Genomic DNA, 22,166 nt, shown 5'->3' with positions numbered 1-22,166 from the left:
TAATGAGTACAAAATAGTATGAATCTAATATTAATAAACTATAAAATTAAAAAAAAATATTACATATACTCAATAAAAATCACCACATATTCTATGTTATTAATTTTTTTTTTTTAAATTGATCATAAGTAGTATTAAATTTAGGTAATCATTTTGGTATGTGACTAATTGCGTTTACTTTAAAAAAAAAATTGACTAATTATTTACATTTTTATAATAATATCCATGTGTTTGCATATGTTACATGCTAGTTGCTATCTCACTCACATGAAGATAGATCCCACAAGCATGAGACTCACCAGTATGTCAAAGGAAAAAAAAAAAAAAAAAAAACTTATTGTTACATGCAGAAAATACCATAAGGGGGTGGGGTGGCTTAAAAATCTGCCTTCCCTTCATATTTAAAAAAAAAATATATATTAAATTTAATTAGTGCCTCCTAAGTTTAAAAAAATTACATTATACATATATTTTTTAAGGAGATAATTATAATATGCTGCTAATTTCGCAGCTCAAAAGGCATCAATATGTACAACGCTCTTGCTGCATTACATCTATGTAAATGCACAATTTGGGGTATCACACTAACTTTAACTTGGCCAACATTATATTTTAATTAAATAGGAAAAATTATTTAACATTCAGGAAGCAGTGTTTCATTATCTCATATAAATAATGCATAAATTTACTTAACAATCACTATTATTTAAAATGAGGAAACACGATTCCTAGAATACATTATAATTAATTTGAAGTGGTGCAAATGGAAAGCACCCAAGCTCTCTCTCGCGAGGAAGAAGCTGAGTTGCGTCGTAGCACCAAAAAAGTTAAGGGTTATCATCATTTTGAACCTCCTTTAGCCCCTCTCACGAAAGGCTATGACCCTGTTTCTCCGTCTGGCCTAAATGAACCTAAGTTATCCTTTAAAGATAAGCTAGTTAGGGAGATTCCTGGAGCTTATGCTCAAGCCTTTGACCTCTCACACCAGTTGGATGACGACATGGAGTCGGACTTGGAGATGGAGGCATTACGTGACGGTCTGGCGGCAGTTAAGCTCTCCAAAGAGTTGAGACTCCGCATCAGAACCCCCTGGTCAAATGCCCTCATCGTGAAGGTTTTTGGAAGGTCAGTTGGCTTTTCCTTTCTCCATTCCAAGATCATGGCTCTATGGAAACCTGTGGGAAGGGTAGATTGTGTTGATTTAAGTTGTGAGTTCTACCTGATGAGGTTCTCTGTCAAAGAGGATTATGATCAAGTTTTGAGGAAAGGCCCATGGTTTATAGGAGAACATTTCCTTTCGATCCGATCATGGGAACCTAACTTTAGACCAAATGAGGCTAACATTGCATCGATTGCTGTTTGGGTTAGACTACCAAAGCTCCCAATAGAATACTATAACCCTGAAGCACTTAAGGAAATAGGGAAAGCCATTGGCAATGTTCTTCGTATAGACTCACATACAGCTCTGGAATCTAGAGGACACTATGCTCGTTTGTGTGTGCAGGTGGCAATCAACAGACCACTTGTAAATACCTTATTGATTGGGGATTTCTGGCAAGCCGTTATCTATGAAGGGATTAGCAGATTGTGTTTCTCCTGTGGCCCGGTTGGTCACCGTCGGGAAGCCTACCCGTACACGATTAAGCCAACTCCAACTGGCAATGCAGGACAGGGTACTGAAACATGCGGATTGCATGAGAATGTCCAGGCCACGAGTACAAGTGACAGCCAAGCACCTGATACTGAAACCAATAACACCACTGCACAATCAGAGGAGGACGTGTTTGGACCTTGGATGGTAGTAACACGTAAAAAGCATGGAGGACGTAATGTCAGAGGTAGTGGAAGCACGTCCCCAACAACCAATTCGAGTGGTCATCGTGTCCAAGTGAAGGAAACGGCATCAAATTTTGAATTGGTGGACCTGGGCTCCACTAAAGATGGTAAAAGAAAAGTTGTTGGGTTAGATGAGCCCATTAAAGAAGGTAATTGTTTTGATGGGCCTTCTGATGATGGGAAGCCCAGTACGCTTTCCCTTACAAACCAACGTGGGAGGAAGGGCAAAATTGGTAAAGCCAGGCCTAGGGCGTCCCAAACATTAAAACCTCCTGCTGTTGGCATTAATTCTAAGCCTCCTTTTCCTGTAACAAACTTTACCTTACTTTCAGCTGAGCGAACGGATGGGAAATTTGAATTCAAAAGTGAGACCATCAAGGAAATGGGTAATTCAAGTAGAGAGCAGAAGCATCAAGATACAGTATGTAGCTTTGGAGGAGATCTGTGCAGAGACAACGCACATGATGGGGTGGCTCAGCCCTGTACTAACAAAAACTTGGAAGTTTGCCGTCCCATTGATAGAGATGAGTGCCTGTTCAGGAACTTCAGCGATTACGAATCCGGTTTGGGCTCTGAAGGAGCAACTGTGGTGGGTATTCAAGTTGGACACCCAGGGAAGGGCAATGATCAATGTGGTAGCATGGAGGAAGGCATCGCTGCAATTGCCTTGGCTAACCTTATGCGAATTCGAACCATCTCTCACCCTGTTGGAGAGGAGGATGCTGGAGTTTCTTCTGATCTCGACAGTTGTGATGAGGAACATGAATAGATTGAAGCTCCTCCAAGTATCCACAAGACACTACATAGAGATGATCCGCCTGATAAGATGGACCTTGAGGGAGGAGGCTTTGACCCAACCTCCTGCTGATGAGTGCCTTTCTTCCCCTCACTATCTCATGATGAATATAATCATTTGGAATTGCAGGGGGGCCCGAAAGCCTTCCTTTCTCCCCAATGCTAGAGACTTGATTGTTGATCATGACCCTGCCATCATGGTGATCATGGAGACTCGGATTGGTGGAGATAGAGCAAAAGAAATAACAGATAGGCTTCCCTTTCAGGGAGCTATCCACACGGAGACAATTGGCTACGTAGGAGGATTATGGTTGCTTTGGAATACTGACAGAGTGGAAGTTACTAATCTCACCGGTACGGAGCAAGAGATTCATGCCAGTGTGAAGGTAAAATCTTCAAACCTTTACTGGTTATTTACTGCTGTTTATGCAAGTCCAAGATTCAGAGAGAGACGTTTACTTTGGAATAATCTTAAATATGTTTCTAGTATTCATAATTTGCCTTGGATAATTGCTGACGATTTTAATGAATTGTTGTCTAGTGAAGAAAAGTTTGGTGGTAGGCCTATCAGCCTATATAGAGCTAATTTATTTAAGGAATGCTTGGACTCTTGCAACATGGCAGATCTTGGATTCCAAGGGCCGAGGTTCACCTGGACCAACAAGCAAGACATAACAACCCTCATTCAAGGGAGACTAGACCGATTTTTTGCAAATCCAGATTGGTGTGTTATGTATCTTGAAGCTCAGATAACCCATCTTACTAGGTGCTCCTCTGACCATTGCCCGGTTTTGCTTGAGCTACAACCTCAGAGCAACTTCAGGCTTCCAAGGCCCTTCAGGTTCCAAAGCTTTTGGTTGTCAGACCAAACATTCCCAACTGTTGTTCGAAATGCATGGTCTAGCAATGAAAATTTATTTGAGGCTACCTCCAAATTCTCCAGAGATGTTGCTGATTGGAACCATACACATTTTGGCAATATTTTTGCAAAAAAGAGGAGAACTGTGGCCAGGCTGAATGGTGTCCAAAAAGCCATGGTGACTAGACCGAACACCTTTCTTATTACCCTGGAAAGAAAGCTGCTTTTGGAATTGGCTTTGGTGAATAGCCAAGAGGAGGAATTATGGGCGTTGAAGTCTCGAATAAATTGGATGACCCAAGGTGATCGTAATACAGCATTCTATCATATGTCTACTCTCATCAGGAGGAAGCATAATAAAATTCTAAACTTGAAGGATAATCAAGGAGAATGGATTACCAATATTCATGCTGTCATGGAGTTTGTTCGCAGTAGTTGTATTACTCTGTTCTCTACGGACCTTGTTGCAGCTCCTAGAGAGGTTCCCCCTTTTGAGTATATCTGCCACAAATCTCTGAGACTGAAGCTCAGGTGCTAAACCTCCCTATCCACACTAATGAAATTAAGCATGCCCTTTGGTCCTTAAAAGCCTCCAAGGCTCCTGGTCCCGATGGATTACATGCTGGATTTTACCAAAGGTTTTGGTTAATAGTTGGTTAGTCAGTGATTAAAGAGATCAAGAAGATTTTTCAAGAAAAGAGGATACCCCCAACTCTTAATCAGACCCTTATTTCTCCTATTCCTAAGATTCCTGGGCCGGAGACAATTGGTAACTTCAGACCAATCAGCCTTTGCAACACCATGTACAAAGTCATTACAAAAATTCTTATGGCTAGAATCAGGCCGTGCTTGGACAAGTTAGTCTCCCCATTCCAAACTGCCTTTGTGCTAGGGAGGAAGGGAGTGGACAATGCTATTATCGCCCAAGAATTAATTCACACTATTGGGAGGAAAAAGGGAAGTGTGGGGTACATGGTTATTAAGATCGATTTGGAGAAGGCATATGATAGGCTTGAATGGTCTTTCATTAGGGAAGTTCTCCAAGCTGCAAATTTCCCGTCGGATATGATCCAGATAATCATGAGTTGTGTTTCGTCTACCTCAACATCCATTCTTTTCAATGGAGGGATGCTTGACCCTTTTCTCCCCTTAAGGGGAATCTGGCAAGGAAATCCACTGTCCCTATACCTCTTCATTCTTTCTATGGAAGTTCTAGGGAGAATCATCGAGGATAAATGCTCGAAAAGGTTGTAGAATCCTGTTAAAGCTTCAGCTAGTGGGCCTGCCTTTTCACACTTGTTCTTCGCTAATGATTTGCTGCTCTTTGCCAAAGCTAATGAGTCCAACTGCCGTTGTGTTAAAGAAGTCGTGGATGAATTTTGTATGTTGTCAGGTCAGAAGGTCAATAATCTCAAATCAAAAGTCTTCTTTTCTCCAAACATTGATAGGGATCGAAGAGTGGATCTATGTAATATTCTTGGCTTCAGCTCAACCTCAAACTTAGGTTCGTACTTGGGATTTCCTCTTAGACATGCGGGGTCCTCTAATCAGGACTTCAATTTCATTCTGGATCGTGTGCAACTTAAGCTTGCTGGTTGGAAGGCGAACCTATTATCCCTTACAGGAAGAAGGGTTCTCATCGAAGCCACTACAAGCACTATCCCTTCCTATGTAATGCAAACCTCCTTTCTCCCGGTCAGAATCCTAGACAGCTTGGACAGAATGAACAGGAATTTCCTTTGGGGTTCTAGCGATGCCAATAAGAAAATGCATTGGGTGGGATGGCCGAAGGTGACTCGGCCTAAGGAGGAGGGTGGTCTTAGCATCCATTCAGCAAAAGAAAGGAACTTGGCTTTTTTGGCCAAACTGAATTGGAGATTTAACACAAAGAAAGATACCTTGTGGGCCCATGTGCTCCAAAAGAAATACTTAACTCCAAGGAGGATGAATTCGAGGAATGTGACTTCCTTACCTAGTTCTCGGGTTTGGAAGTCTATGAAGAAAGGGGAGGTTATATTCTCCAAAGGAACCCGTTGGAGTCTTGGCAGGGATAGTAGGCTCAACTTTTGGACAGATTCTTGGACATCTAATGGTCCCTTGAGATCCACTATTCATGGCCTTTTAACTAGGGGGGAAGCTGATATTACTGTTGGAGACATCGCCCTAGGAGAGGGTTGGGATTGGGAGAAAATCTCATTGACATTACCCATGAAGATCCGTATGGAGATCCAAGCAATGCCACGTGCTCGTATAGCTAACAAGGAAGACTGCCTTATATGGGCTGCCTCATCTAATGGAAAATTCAACCTTAACAGTGCCTATCTTCTTGCTTGTGATCAGGAAGACCATCCAAATTCCTTTAATGGAAAATGGATTTGGAAGTTAAATGTTCTGCCTAGAATTCAATCTTTCATATGAATGTGTTTTCACAAGGGTATAGCAACAAGAGAATGCCTTGCTTCCCGAGGTATACTTGTGGATACTAGCTGCCTGATTTGTCAACAAGCTCTTGAATCTATCCTTCATACCTTAAGGGACTACACTGTGGCTGCCAACTGCTGGCATAATCTTGGTGGAGATGCTGTTGGGATGGATTTCTTCTCCCTTGACCTGCGTGATTGGCTTAAAAAATATTGCTGTCAAAATGTTATTTGATGGGGCAAAATTTAGCTCAATGGACTTTCACGACATTGGGCCTGACGAATCCGAGCCCATGGGCCGGCAGCGATAGAGCCCAGTAGCCTAGAGCAGTTCCATACTCTTGGCGCGCACGTGTGGTCTCCAAGGAAACTAGAAACCTAGCGCAAGGAACATTCCGGAAAATACGCGCGCTGATCCCCTCTACAAGGAAATGTCTTGTCCATCACGTTTGGGATTACTCGAGGGGATTCCCATAAGGAAAGACTACTAGTCCAAGGAAGAGAAGCCGCCTTTCTTCTACTATAAAAGCTACAATACTCTCGCGAATCAAGGTACGCATAATTTACCCTCTCTAGCACTCTAGAGTTGAGAACAATTCTAAGAGTTGAGAACAATTCTAACTTGACCGTCGGAGGGTATTTGGTCGACACCACACCGGTGCCTACGGTGAGATCACTTCTTTCTTTTTGCAGGTTGTTAGCTGGAGCGAGTGTGGATTGTGCTACTCACTGGTGATATTACGGCATCATTAGTTGGCGCTGTCTGTGGGAAAAACGCGAAAAGTTTAAGCCAGATCATCGCCTCCCAGACATAAGAGTCACATGGTACTCACTCGCTCAATAGCTACCACCAACAACGCTCAAGAAGACGATCCACCGAGATCTACTGCATTAGAAAGGCAGGTCCAGACTCTCATGACAGTAGTAGAACGACTCACAAAGCAGAACCACGATCTGGAGGAGCAGCTACGACAAAGGGATGTAGGACCCAACCTTCAGGAGCAAAACCAGGAAGGTAACAGTGCCGAGCGAAGGGAGCAGGAGAAGCCTAAGGGTAGCAATGCCCTGAGCCAACCAGAGCGGCAAAACGTGAGCCTTCCGTCTCTCATGGATTTTGCCCCCCCGCCTATCGTCGCCGAGATGCAGGCGATGAAGGAGCAAATGGAGGTCATGATGAACGCCCTCAAGGGGCGAGTATCTTCTGATCTCGACAATTTAGTGAACAGAACCGACTCACCATTCACCGCGTCCGTCAACTCATTCCTCCTGCCACAAAAGTTCCGGATGCCACAGACCGAAAGTTATGACGGGGTCAAGGATCCACTCGATCATTTAGAGAGCTTTAAGACCCTGATGCACCTTCAGGGTGTACCAGACGAGATCATGTGCAGGGCGTTCCCGACCACACTGAAGGGGCCTGCGAGGGTCTGGTTCAGTAGGTTGACACCAAACTCCATCAATACGTTCAAGGAGTTGAGCACCCTGTTCACCTCACACTTCATAGGCGGACATCGATACAAAAAGTCCACCGCTTGCTTAATGAACATCAAGCAGCGAGAAGACGAGACGCTGCGAGCTTACATAACTCGTTTCAACAAAGAAGCCTTTTTGATCGACGAAGCTGACGATAAAATACTCGTAGCCGCGTTCACTAGTGGGCTACGGAAGGGTAAGTTCCTGTTTTCCTTATACAAGAATGACCCAAAAACCATGACGGACATTCTCTATAGGGCTACCAAGTACATGAATGCAGAATATGCGTTGCTGGCCCGAGAGGAAAGGCCTAAGAAGAGGGAAAGGCAGGAAGACACGAGACAAGACAGGGGGCGAAAAGTCGCTAAAACCGGGGATCAACGTGATGAAAAGCGCTCCAGACCCCCCACTGGAAGGTTCACCAATTTCACCCCGTTAACCGCCCCAATCGACCAAGTATTGAAGCAAATCAAAGATGAAGGAGCATTGACCTTCCCAGGAAAGTTGAAGGGAGACCCCAACAAAAGACCGAGAGACAAGTATTATCGCTTTCACCGGGACCATGGGCACGACACAGCTACTGCTATGACCTGAAGCGGCAGGTTGAGGCCCTGATCAGGCAGGGGAAACTACAAAGGTTTGTCAGCAGGGAAAGAACTGATACACCGGAAGAACAGGCTCTACGAAGGGAGAACGACCGCCCTAGACCACCCATAGGAGACATACGAATGATCGTAGGGGGCACAGCTGCAGCCGGGTCTTCCAAGAAAGCCCGCAAAACCTACCTCAGGATGGTCCATAGCATCCAACTCATAGGGTCCGTACCAAAGATGCCGCGAATAGGAAATCCCGTCATAAAATTTTCAGAGGATGACACCCGGAGACTTCACCATCCTCATGACGACGCGCTAGTAGTCAGCCTGCAGATTGGGGATTACAATATGCACCGGGTCCTCGTCGACAACGGCAGCTCAACAGACATCCTGTACTATCCAACATTCCAGCAGATGAGGATCGACAAGGAACGATTGTCCCCAACAAACGCCCCACTCGTAGGGTTTGGAGGTACGAAGGTCTTCCCTTTGGGCGTAATAACGTTAGCTGTGACGGCGGGTGACTATCCTCAGCAGATCACAAAGGAGATAATGTTTCTCGTAGTTGACTGCTCGTCCGCTTACAACGCCATCCTCGAACGACCAACTCTCAATTCCTGGAAGGTGGTAACCTCAACATATCACCTAATGATCAAATTCCCGACGGAGTATGGGGTAGGAGAACTGCGGGGGAATCAAGTAGCAGCACGAGAGTGCTATATCGCCATGTTAGAGATGGAGGATCAGCAGCAGACGATGTGCATTGGGAAGTAGCGAGTATTAGCAGAGCCAGTTGAAGAGCTAGAAGAAGTAAGACTTGATGACATACGGCCTGAACGAACGACTAAGATTGGCACACTAGCCAGTTTACCCGTACGCCAAACGATCACAACTTTCCTAAGAAATAACCAAGACGTTTTTGCTTGGAATCATGAAGACATGTCGAGAATTGACCCATCGGTCATGGTCCACAAGTTGAATGTGTCGCCATCCTTCCCTCCAGTCCGGCAAAAGAAACGAGTCTTCGCTCAGGAGTGGGATAAGGCCATAGTCGAGGAAGTTCGGAAGTTACTGGAAGCAGGTTTCATCCGGGAAGTATATTATCCCGACTGGTTGGCGAATGTCGTTATGGTTAAAAAAGCCAACAGAAGCTGGAGGATGTGTGTAGACTTCACAGACCTCAACAAGGCTTGTCCTAAAGACAGCTACCCGCTCCCACGGATAGATACCCTTGTGGATTTGTAAAAATGTGTTCCCCCCTAGATCGAGGGTTTTACATGGAGTCGTCACTTATTTAATTTAAAAGGAAAAACAAGAAAACTTTTGATGAAAAATACTTCTGTTGTATTAATGTATATGACAATTTACATCGAATTTTGTAACAAAAATTTACAATGCTTTTTGTCCTAGATACAATCTAAGAAAAGTAAATTACATTGCTTTATTTCCTAGTTACATTCTAAAAAAAAGTAAAATTGTAAATACAAGAGCATTGTCTAGAACCCTTGATCTTGGTTCGGAGGCTAATTTACGAGATAGGAAGGGATTAAGTACCCATCTCGCCCGGTAAAACCGGTCTCCTAGGTTAAGGTGGCCAATGTCATGTCATGTCAAACAAATACAAAGAATATGTCATATAAACATGTGATTTGCAGGAAGTGTAAATAAACCTATATTAGGAGAATTTGACATAAAGAGAAAAAATAAAAAATAAAATAAAACTTGTTAGATAACAAAAATGAAGGTAATGGCATGTTCATCCAAGACATCAATATAAATAAAGAATTCCTAGCCTAGACATGTTCATCTAAGCATGTGAGGGAAAAACAAAATTGTCATGTTATTTGTCATCAACATAATTGCAAAGAGAAGCAAATAAAAATAAAACCTCTAAGCATATTTGATCATCCAAGCAATTATGAAGAGAAGTAAAGGAAAAACCCTAGACATGTTTATCTAGACAAAATCAAAATACTTTGACATGTTTGTTCAAGCATTTAAAAAAGTAAAACAACTACCTAGACATGTTCATCTAAGTATTAAAGAGAAAATTGTGTTTTAGCCTAGAAGTGCTCATCTAAGCATTCAAAAGAAAATTGTGTATTGGCCTAGAAGTGTTCATCTAAGCATGTAAGAGAAAACCAAGGCATGTTCATCCAAGCATAGCATAAAAGAAGTGAATAATGATTTGTAAGCATTTATTCTAGCATGTATAAAGAATTTAAAAAAGTTAACTACTTACCAGCATAAATTAAAAGGGGAAATGATCACCTAAAGGGCTAGGAAGAAAGTAAGGAAGTACTCAACTACAACCAAAGTAAGAACAATGGTTGCTCAATAGCTTTTTTTTCTGCTTTCTCACTAGCTCTCTAGAGGGAATTTGGGGTCCAGAGAATGGAAGAGGTCTTCTCTATTTATAGGGGAAGGGATGGCTTAGCTTTAAAGCTAAGTTATTAGCTTTCTTCTGAAGCTAAGGGAGGAGATAACCTGTTTAAATGAGCTGAGACGGATTTGGTGTTGATCCCCATTCAAATTTTGAAATGATGCTGCACCTGCTTCGTATTTTGGCTCTAATTTTCCGTTCAAAATTACAATTGATTCAAGATGGGTGTTTTTTGAAAGGAAATTCAATTATCTACAACTTTTTCAGAAATAGAGAAAGCCAAATTTCAACGTTATCCATGCCAAAAATGTGTTTCAAATTGCTGCTGAAAATAGTAACGTCTTTTGAGCATTTTTGAATTTTTTCATAGGCTGTATCTGTTTCTTTACCCAAGTTATTTTTCAAAAATCTTTCTTCTGAAGCAAAGGGAAAGGATAAGTCTATTAGATAGGCTTGACCAGATTTGATGTTGAACTCATTTGAAATTTTGAGAGAAAATTGAAGATAATGCTGAATTTGTGTTATCTTCTGCACCTGTTTCGTTTTTTGGCCATAACTTGCTGCTCAAAATTCCAATTGATTTGGGATTGATGTTTTTTGAAATGAAATTTAATTCTCTACAACTTTTATAGAAATAGAGAAATCCAAATTTCAACGTTTTTCTGACCAAAAATGCGATTCAAGTAGCTGCTGAAGATAATGACGTTTTTTGAGCATTTTTCTTTTTTTTTTTCTTTTTTTTTTTGAATTTTTCATGGATCATATCTCCAATTTTATTTTATTTTATTTTTTAAAATAGCAGATAAGATGCCATAAAGAAAAACATTTTTTATTATTTCTTCAAAAAAAAAAGAAAAAAAAAATGAAATCCAATCAAAAATCACACTTGATTAACTTTAAATTAATTCTTGTGAGAACCAATCAAAATTAAGTGTTTAGAATAGGATGTGATCAAGCCCATCGTATAGGCGAGCCATGATCATTGAAAATTGTTTGTATGATAACTTTTGATCAGGTAGTCCGATCAAAACCCATGACATACCATTATGATCGTTAGAACATCAAGATTTGTTTTGTATCACAAATCTGAAGATCTACTGGTTGGTTAAATGCAAGTTGTAAAATGGGTGTCTACAGGATTCGACTGCAAGACACCAGCTCTTCAGTTTCATGGACGCTTTCTCTGGCTACAACCAGATCAGGATGGACGAATCCGATCAGGAGAAGACCTCTTTCGTCACAAACCAGGGATTATTTTGCTACAAGGTGATGCCTTTTGGACTCAAAAATGCTGGAGCAACATACCAAAGGCTAATGAACAAGATGTTTGCACATCAGATTGGCGGGAACGTTCAGGTTTATGTTGACGACATGTTGGTTAAAAGCATGCACGAAGAAGATCACTTAGACGACCTCAGAGAAACATTCGATACGCTTCGATCGTTCAACATGAAGCTGAATCCGAATAAATGTGCGTTCGGAGTAACGGCGGGAAAATTCTTGGGTTACATGGTATCCCAAAGAGGAATAGAGGTCAATCCGGAGAAGGTACGGGCGATAATGGAGTTGGAACCACCAGGACGGTCAAGGAGGTCCAAAGTCTTAATGGAAAGATCGCAGCACTGAACAGGTTCGTCTCAAGGGCGACAGATAGGTGTTTGCCATTCTTCCGCACTCTGAGGAAGTCATTTGAGTGGACGGATGAATGCCAAGCGGCTTTCAACAACTTGAAGACGTATCTCTCGTCTCCACCACTGCTCAGTCCGTCCATACAAGGAGAGGAACTCTACCTTTATCTGGCAGTCTCGAGTGCCGCAGTAAGCGCAGCCTTGGTAAGGGAGGAGTACGGGATACAGAAACCTGTCTACTTTACCAGCCGTGCGCTCCGTGGAGCAGAAGGAAGGTACCCGCAGATAGAGAAGTTGGCTTTCGTGTTAGTAATCGCTGCGCGGAGGCTTAAGCCATACTTCCAGGCGCATACAATCATTGTCTTAACGGACAAGCCGCTGAGAAAAGCCATGAATAGCCCAGAAGCAGCAGGAAGGATGGCCTTGTGGGCAATAGAGCTAAGCGAATTCGACATCCAGTACCGCCCGCGGACGGCCATAAAAGGACAGGCAGTAGCTGACTTCATCGTCGAGTTCACACTCGGGGGGAACCAGTTGGTAGAAGAGAAGGAACAGTGGAGTATCCACACAGACGGATCCTCGAATAGAAGAGCCGGAGGAGCCGGAGTAGTGATTAAAACTCCGCAGGGGGACATGATACAGTGCATGATCCGACTGGATTTCCCAACAACCAACAACGAAGTAGAGTACGAAGCCCTGATCGCGGGGCTAGACCTTGCAAGGGCAGCGGGAGCAAAAAACATAATTGTCCACTGCGATTCACAAGTGGTAACAAGTCAGATCAATGGCGACTACGAGTGCAAGAACGATAGAATGAAGAGATATCTGGAAGAAGTAAGGTACCGAATCAACAGCCTCGAAGTCGAATTCATTCAGGTCCCAAGAGAAGAGAATGAATGGGCTGACCAACTAGCAAAAGCTGCATCAACCGAATTCATGCTGGTTCCCGAACAGGTATTATCATCCAAATATCTTCACTTATCGATGACGGGACAAATATGCAGGTGGTAAACTCTGAACATAACTGGACCACGCCATTGATCTCCTACCTAAGGGACAGGTTGTTACCAGAGGAAAAGGGCACCGCAAGGAAGCTGAAGGTCCAAGCGTCACGGTTCGTGCTAATGAAGGATGTCCTATATAAAAGGGGCTTCTCTCGACCGTACCTAAGGTGTTTGTGCCAAGAAGAAGCAGACTATGTGATGAGAGAAGTACATGAGGGTATCTACGAAAATCACTCATGCGCACGATCACTGGTACACAAATTGATCCGAGCAGGATACTACTGGCCTACAATGATGAAGGATGCATAAGCTTATGTCCAATCTTGCGACAAATGCCAGAGGTTCGACAATTTCATCAGACAGCTGTATGAATAACTGACACCTATGACGGCACCCTGGCCGTTCACACAATGGGGGCTTGATATTATGGGCCCATTTCCGACGGCTATCCAGCAGCTAAAATTCTTGGTCGTCGGCATAGACTACTTCACTAAATGGGTCGAGGCAGAAGCTTTAGCCACCATTACAGAGAAAAACATTCGAAGTTTTGTCTGGAGAAATATCATATGCAGGTACGGGATAACCAGGGTACTGGTCTCTGACAATGGTAAGCAATTCGACAACAGCATGTTCAGAGACTTCTGCGCGGAGCTAGGGATCAAGAATCACTACTCGTCACCCACGCACCCACAGGCAAACGGGCAAGTTGAGGTCACAAATAGGTCCCTGCTCAAAATAATCAAGATTCGTCTTGAGGGGGCAAAGGGTATCTGGCCAGACGAACTACCTAGCGTCCTATGGGCATACCGGACCACAGCAAGAACACCTACTGGAGAAACACCATTCCGACTTGCATATGGAACCGAAGCTGTCATTCCCGCAGAAGTGGGGCTCACGAGTTACCGGGTGGAGAGCTACGGCGAGAATATGAACAAAGAAGGCATGCGTCTCCAGCTTGATTTACTGGACGAAATCAGGGCGACAACAGAACAGAGGTTGGCGCGCTATCAGGATCTCATGGCGAAACACTACAACAACAAAGTGAGGCACAGGGACTTCTAGGTCGGGGACCTTGTACTACGGAAAGTAATGGGTGCCGCTAGAGATCCTTCACAAGGAAAATTAGGCCCCAACTGGGAAGGACCCTACAGGATCGCGTCATGGCAAAGGAAGGGGACCTACCACCTCGAGACGATGGACGGACAAAAACTGTAGCACCCGTGGAACACGGGGCATCTTCGGAAATACTACCAGTAGAGGAAAATATAGGGAATCGGTGATTTCCAAGATTATTTTATTCTAATTCTAATCTTTTAGCTACAATTTACTAGTCTTTTTGTGCCTTTTTAAGCCCAATGGGGCAGGTACTTTTTCTACAAACGCATTTTCTTTAAAGAAGAATATTCAGACACAACTTTGATTTTTCACATAGATGTTTATTACGTATGTATATTATACAGGCAACAAAATCCACAAAGTGGACGGATCACCAAAACGGTGAATTAATTTACAAGTCCACAAAGTGGACGGATCACCAAAACGGTGAATTAATTTACAAGTCTTCAAAGTAGACGGATCACAAAGGTGATGAAAAACTGTCCTCAAAGTGGACAGATCACTAAGGTGATGGGTAAACTGTCCACAAAGTGGACGGATCATCAAAACGGTGAATTAATTTACAAGTCCACAAAGTAGACGGATCACTAAGGTGATGAAAAACTGTCCTCAAAGTGGACGGATCATTAAGGTGATGGGTAAACTGTCCAAAAAGTGGACGGATCACCAAAACGGTGAACAAAATTACAGGTCCACAAAGTGGACGGATCACTAAGGTGATGAAAAACTGTCCTCAAAGTGGACGGATCACTAATGTGATGAAAAAACTATCCACAAAGTGGATGGATCACTAAGGTGATGGGTAAACTGTCCACAAAATGGACGAATCACCAAAACGGTGAACAAAATTACAAATCCACAAGGTGGACGGATCCCTAAGGTGATGAAAAACTGTCCTCAAAGTGGACAGATCGCTAAGTTGACGAAAAAACTGTCCAGAAAGTGGACGGATCACCAAAACGGTGAACAAAATTACAAGTCCAAAAGTGGACGGATTACCAAGACAGTGAAAAATTGACGGACCATCCAGAGGATGTCATACCTGTCCCCAATCAACATAAAAAATAATAGAACTCCACACTGTGGATGGATTGAACGTTGGCTAGAAATACACTCGGATAGACGAGTATTTTCTTAATCTCTCCTTCATAAGGAGGACGGACTTTTAAGAAAGTTCCAAACAGTAATAGAAAGCATAAAATAAAGTATAGCATTAATAAACAAATAAAAAGCCCAGGGGGCAACTGTTTAATACAAAAAAAAAAAGGACGGACAGATTGTTCTCAAAGTAAATTACAAAAAGACAAGTAAATCAGTCTACTTTTTTGGAGTCGGCAACTTGGGCATCCTTCGACGGGACTAATTCTCTGTCACCCTGAACCGCATCATCACCAAATAGGTCGTCCATATTCTCTGAAGCAACGGGCAGAGCAGAGGTCTGATCTTGATCATTAACGTTTATCATTGATACATCCAAGTCAGGGTAGCCTTTTTTAAGCTGACGGAGTGCATCGTCGAAGCCTTGAAGGAACGATCCCCCCAGCTCTCTCAACAAAGCCTCGGATTCTCGGTATTCACTAACAGCATCATCCTTGGCTTGACGGAGCTTTTCCTTCAAGTCCTTTATTTCCCCGTCTTTGGCTTCCAAGGCCTTCCCAGCTTCCTCCGTCCTCTGCTCAAGCTCTTTTCTTTACTTCTTTAACAGGTCGAACTTCTTCTCCATTGTAGACTTCCACTTATGAAGTTGACCGAGTTCATCCTCCGTCTGCTATGCTTTGGCCAGTACACGTTCTAGAGCAGCCTCACGGTTTAGGCACCGGTCCATTAGGCCCTTCATCATAACCAAGGACTGAAATAAACAAGTTAAAAGGGTGTTAAACAGAAGGCTAAGAAAAGCTGACGGACACTAAATGTTATGATAAAAGTTAAGCCCTTCATCGACGGGTAAAAGTTACCTGGGCAACAGCAAACAGACCCGTCTCCCCCATTGCCTCCGTCGAATGATTGCCCAGGTCCTCGTAATCCTCCGTGGAAATTATTGATGAAAGTTTCTCCAAGGCAAATTTGGAGTCGTCACGGAGAAGAGGAGGAGGTTTCTCCTGGCTGGTGGACGGGGCCTTCATTAAACCCTTGCCGGACCCATGTTTTGCTGGGGTGACGGTCTTTGCTCCCTCAACCATCAAGCCTACAACAGGTTCCAGAGGAACCTTCTGCTGCTTATGTGGACGGTCAGACTTGGACGGCTGCTTCCTCTTCGTCGCCGACACCGTCCCCTTGGGAACCACAACCTCGCTCGTCTGTTTTTGTTTGACGGCCTGTGATTTTGTCAGTGCCCTCCTCTTTGCGTCGTCCATTTCTGTAATACAGAACGGATGAAGCCATCAACGTAAATTAAAAGCTACTTATGAAAGGTAAAAGTTGACGGACTTACGTCTGTGAACTCTTTCGTCATATCTAATGGCTTCACGGTTAGGTTCAGGACCGTCACAATACCAATGGATTGTTTTCGGATTCACCAACTTTGCCCAAGTCCGTTCTTCCGGCTTCGTCTTCTGGAAAATTCTTTCTAAGAAGCCAAACTCTTCAACGCTGACTTGAGGGCGCCGTCTACCTGCAGATGAAGTAGACGGTTAAAGAAAACAGACAAAGCTGACGAATGTAATATATCAAGCAAAATGTGATGGGTTCATACGAGATGAATGTAAAACTCCCCAAGTTGTGTCGACGGGCATAAATTCCGTCTCCCCTGGATGGCTCATCCATCTGTCATCCTCTATGAAGAAATAGCGACTCTTCCAGTCTCTATTTGAGTCTGGTGTTTCAAAAATGACCTTCAGCAACGGGCTCCTACTGGCAAAACTGTAAATTCCTCTTGACTTATCAATCTCATCTGAATGGTAGCATTGAAGGAATTCACGCACCGTCAGCCTCCGTGCACCGTCAGTCATTGCACCATAGAGTATCTCCATGGCAATGAAGACCCTCCAGGCATTTAGGGATATCTGGTTGACGGACAGACCCAGATACTTTAAAAGCTCTCTATGCAGTCTACTTAGCGGAAATCTAAGCCCCGCCTTCAACATCTGTTCATACACTCCGACACCTTCCACCCTGTCGTAATAGCATTTCTCTGATACGTAGGGCAGACGGATTGGAATGTAGTTCGGAATTTGAAAGTTGACCCTAAATGTATTGAAGTGTTTTTCCTTAATGACGGAAGTAAATTTGTGCACCGTCCACTCTGGTAGCATGATGAACTTCCTAAGTCCATCAACACAGACGACGGGTTCTGATGGTAGATCCTCGCCGTCATCAGACGATTCTTCTACTTCGACCATCTCCATATCCTCATTTATTGAGGACGAGGAAGAGGCGGACGAACTCCTCTCTTCGCCAGGACTCTCTTGGTCTTTATGACCGGACGGGTATACTTCTTCGTATTCTGTCCCGTCACGAACCATTGACTGGTTACTTGACGCACTAGACATTTCCTACAAATGACGGCAAAACCTAAGACTGACGGATCTAATAGTATTGACGGTTGTATAGGTCTGTCTAAATATAACATCCAAATTCAAAAAACTTGCATATAATAATAGCAATACTCACCGTTCTTTGAAGTAACTGGGAGTTGACAGTTGTATGATCAACTGTTTTGTATGGGCGACGGACTGTTCTGAAAAAGATGACGGTTGCGCTCTGACAATGTGTTTTGTCTGTGAAATGAAGAAATGAGGATTGAGAGGTGTAATATATATACCTGGAATGCACGGAAGACGAAGCGACGCTTTGATCCGATAGAAAACCCAATCAAAATGCGACACGTGGCATGCTCATAAATGCTTGGCTATCTGCCTTAAAAATAGTCGCAATCCGTCTTCTCCTAGAATACCGTCAACTTAATAATCTTATGGCACCGTCCTAAATTTTCTCTATTCATGAAATCCAAACAATATCTAACCGTCACCCTAAGGGTTCGTCTATATAAGAGTTGACGGACCCATAGGGTGAAGGGGGCAGCTGAAGGGGCAAAATTTAGCTCAATGGACTTTCATGACATTGGGCCTGACGGATCCGAGCCCATGGGCCGGCAGCGGTAGAGCCCAGTAGCCTAGAGCAGTTCCATACTCTTGGCGCGCACGTGTGGTCTCCAAGGAAACTAGAAACCTAGCGCAAGGAACATTCCGGAAAATACGCGTGCTGATCCCCTCTACAAGGAAATGTCTTGTCCATCACATTTGGGATTACTCGAGGAGATTCCCATAAGGAAAAGACTTCTAGTCCAAGGAAGAGAAGCCGCCTTTCTTCTACTATAAAAGCTACAATACTCTCGCGAATCAAGGTACGTATAATTTACTCTCTCTAGCACTCTAGAGTTGAGAACAATTCTAACTTGACCGTCGGAGGGTATTTGGTCGACACCACACCGGTGCCCACGGCGAGATCACTTCTTTCTTCTTGCAGGTTGTTAGCTGGAGCGAGCATGGATTGTGCTGCTCACTGGTGATATTACGGCATCATCATTATTTGTGGGAGCAACCAGATTGCTTGGAGTACAACCTTTGCCTTTGGTATTTGGATTTTATGGCAGCACAGAAATAGAATTGTTTTTCAAAATCAATCCCCAAGTCAGTCTATCCATAAGGAAATCATGCAGAGAGTAACTGAATTCGCGCTCTGTGCCCAATCAGTTTCGGCTTGCAGATCTCGTGTGGAAAGGAAAATCAAATGGGAAAGACCTTTTAGGGGATGGTATAAATTGAACACTGATGGATCTTCCTTAGGAAATCCGGGTGTTGCTAGAGGTGGGGGAGTAATCAGAGATGCTTCAGGTGCTTGGATTCGAGCCTTTTCTAGAAATATAGGCTCAACTACCAGCTTTCTTGCTGAATTATGTGCTCTAAGAGATGGGCTTATCATGTGTAAAGAATTGCAATTGCATGCAGTTGAAGTAGAGTTAGATGCTCGTGTAGTTTCTGACTTGATGAATCATAATGGAGGCTCTAATGAAGTAAACTCCTCCCTTGTGGCTGATTGCAGGCTTCTCATTTCTCAGATGCCCCAGGTGAAGGTGAATCATTGCTATAGGGAAGCTAATCACTGTGCAGATGGTTTGGCTAGGCTAGGAACTAAGCATGATGATGATATATTGTATTATAACTCCCCTCCCCCTAGTATTTTGAATATTTTTCTTTCAGACATGTATGGCCATGAGTTTGTCAGGTTGTGCCCTGCCACTAATGGTTCTGGTTCTCCTTTCTAGTTGAATGAAATTATCCAGTTTACCAAAAAAAAAAAAATAATAATTAATTTTTGTGTTGTGTATGGTCGGGAATCGTACCTATGTGCACATGAAAAACTTAGACTTGAAGTGACCAAACGTGCACTTATATGTGACTACCATGGCTCAGTTGGATGTAGACCAACAGATTTTACTCGTTCTGAATTCTAAACATATTCTTGCTGATATAGAAATCAATCCACGATTAGTTAAACAGTTTGAAATTACTTAATCAACAAGGAATTTATCTACTTGTAAAATTAAGTATGATAAGTAAATCATTACAATACCTCAATTTTCAGTGAAAGAAATTGATGTGCCTGTATACCACAATCACAAACTTGTCAGTCTAACACTAAAATTAGATTCTCAAATAAACTTAAAAAGTTAACAAATGTTAGAACTGTGCCCCATATGTTATGGGCAGCTTCCCAAGAGATTTTTTATTTTATTTTATTTTTTGAAATTGTTACAATATGCTGCTTACTATGCTACTCGAATCTTTCCATTCTAGACTCTTGAACATTTTGTGCATTAAAATATGTCAATTAAGTTACAAGACTTTTGACTCCAAGAGATTCATATATATCCCAAAAGAAGGCTATGGTAGAAAATATTTAAACCATGCATATAATAAAATTTTAATTTGCACTGAAAAAAGTAACTCACCATTATTTTTCAAGTTGATACCAGGGAAGGCAATGATAGAAAATATTTGCTTGTAAAATACTGGATAGAATTTGAGTTAGAATATGGAGAAGCATATCTCTATATTTATAATCGACATGTTCATGCATTGTTCAAGTCTGAAGTCTCAGTTTACCAAATTTCCATTTCCTATATTTATCTTATGTTGTCATCCTATGTGTTCCAAACCGTTGATTATTCTTATATTGTTAGAATGGACGGCAGAGATTTGAGTTTCACAAGAGTCTTCCCTATGTTGTCATTCAATGCACTCTACCCGTAGATTATTCTAACGCGTCAGGATAAACGGCAGAGATTGATTTTGGGCACCGTTCGTTCTTTGACCATTCTACTTTTTTTTTTAGATGGCTTTGACCATTCTACTTGGGACTATACTTATATATTCTACAAATTAAGTCAGACAAACGTATAAAATACTATCACTACAATTCAATATAATTTGCTGTCGATGATTTCGAGTCTGTAGCAAGATTTTTATTTTTATTTTTTTATTAACCAAGTTCCACCAATTTTTTTATTATTTTTTATTTTTACAGGAAGTTCCACGAAATTAATTGTAAAGAATTTTTTAATATTGTGAGTGTATTTTCTCATATTGTCATTATAAACTTGGAGGAAGCAATGCTTGATGTCAATTTTTAAATTTCTTTGGCCAAAAAAATACAATAGTGGTTCCTAAAATTTACATATTGTACACATTTGGTCTTCGATGTTTTAAGTTTTATTGATCTCTGAAGTTTCAAAAGTGAGCACAATTGGTCATTCTATTAATTTTCATTACTTAACTAGCCTATCAGTCTAATGGAGTAAGGATATAGTATTTTGTTGTCCACATGGAAACTTTTTATATTAAAAACTACCCCAACTTCAAACTTTATGATGACATATCAATATTATGTCCACTAATTTTCAATTGAATACTCCTAACATATTTGATAAAGATTTTACAACACAATTCAAAGAGGGTTGTTAAGTAATAAAGGGTAGTAAAGACAATACATTTTGTGAGGTTGAATTTAATCAACCATCTTGTTAGCTTTATTCCGTACCAAATTTGTTTGTAATTCAGCATTTAGAAACCCTGTATTTAGGTGGGAATCATGTAAGGGTAGTGTGTGAGAGAGTGTGAAGAAAAAGCTCAAGAGTGTGTACTCAGCAGGGCCTCATGATTGGATCTTGCAACTGGCTCATGGCTAGCAAGTCGCCAAAGCTGGCACACATGTGAAGCATGCAGAGGAGTTGAAGAGTCACGCCAGCTGGAGCACTACAGGACAAAACTTCCAGTCTGGCTAAGCAGTTAGCTCGCGACTCAAACTTACGACTCAGTCAAGTCGCGAGGTGAAGTCGTTAGACCACTCTATTTGGGAAAAACTGACCTTTAGTATTCCAAACACACACCAGTATAAATACCCCTTATACCCACGTATTGCAGAGAGCTTTCAGAGAGAATTTTGAGAGAGAAACCCTAGAGAAAAAGAAAATTGACTCATCTACAATCATCATTCTTTGATTCTCCAAATTCCTCTACTCTCACCCCCTCCATTGTTACATCCTTGAGAGATACATTAGCCAAAACCTTTTCTCATCATACCCATATCTGTGAGGAGGCTATTTGGTGCTCGGGAAGTAGTTAGGAAGGGAGCAATTGATATTGGTTGATGCTATGGGTTATAGAGGGATCTGGTAAGCTAGAGAAGACAAAAGTTCGGCATAACCTCGTTGGAGCAGGAAGCTTAGAGGGCTTAGGTACACTGGGTAGATTAGGTTTGGAGGGTCTTCTACTGTTCATGTATCCTAACTTCATTCTCTAGTAGATTATTGACCACTTGGAGGGCGGCAGAGAGGTTTTATGCTGAGGACTTTGGTTTTCTCTTCGATAATACATCGTTGTGTTGTCTTTGTGTTTGCATCTCTCTTTCCTTAATCTTTGCCATTTAATTTTTGTTGTGGTTGTGATTTTTATTTGGTTTAGATTGTTTTATCAATTCTGGTTTAGCTTATTTTCATATTCCGAACATACATTATTTGATATTAAGTTTGAATTGGTAATTTGTATTTTGGGGGTCTAAA

At 42.2% G+C, this 22,166-nt stretch overlaps 2 protein-coding genes across 2 annotated transcripts; both read left to right on the top strand.

The window, feature by feature from the left end:
* Positions 1-2,645: 2,645 nt before the first annotated feature.
* On the top strand, positions 2,646-4,028 carry LOC115990231. The gene has a single exon (XM_031114079.1). The coding sequence runs from the start codon at positions 2,646-2,648 to the stop codon at positions 4,026-4,028; it is 1,383 nt and encodes a 460-aa protein (XP_030969939.1).
* A 7,800-nt stretch (positions 4,029-11,828) lies between these two features.
* Positions 11,829-13,300, top strand: LOC115990230. Its single transcript, XM_031114077.1, has 2 exons — positions 11,829-12,941; positions 12,992-13,300. The coding sequence occupies exons 1-2, from the start codon at positions 11,829-11,831 to the stop codon at positions 13,298-13,300; spliced, it is 1,422 nt and encodes a 473-aa protein (XP_030969937.1).
* Positions 13,301-22,166: the final 8,866 nt, after the last annotated feature.

The sequence above is a fragment of the Quercus lobata genome, chromosome 5 (assembly GCF_001633185.2).
Source record: "Quercus lobata isolate SW786 chromosome 5, ValleyOak3.0 Primary Assembly, whole genome shotgun sequence".
Taxonomy (NCBI): Eukaryota; Viridiplantae; Streptophyta; class Magnoliopsida; order Fagales; family Fagaceae; genus Quercus; species Quercus lobata.
This window is presented reverse-complemented; position numbering and strand designations above follow the sequence as displayed.

Bases quoted from the DNA above. Each gene is read 5' to 3' on its own strand.
- LOC115990230 (XM_031114077.1), top strand. From the start codon at position 11,829: ATGTGCGTTCGGAGTAACGGCGGGAAAATTCTTGGGTTACATGGTATC. The intron at 12,942-12,991 runs GTATTATCATCC...ACAAATATGCAG, and splicing joins TCATGCTGGTTCCCGAACAG to GTGGTAAACTCTGAACATAA.
- LOC115990231 (XM_031114079.1), top strand. From the start codon at position 2,646: ATGATCCGCCTGATAAGATGGACCTTGAGGGAGGAGGCTTTGACCCAA.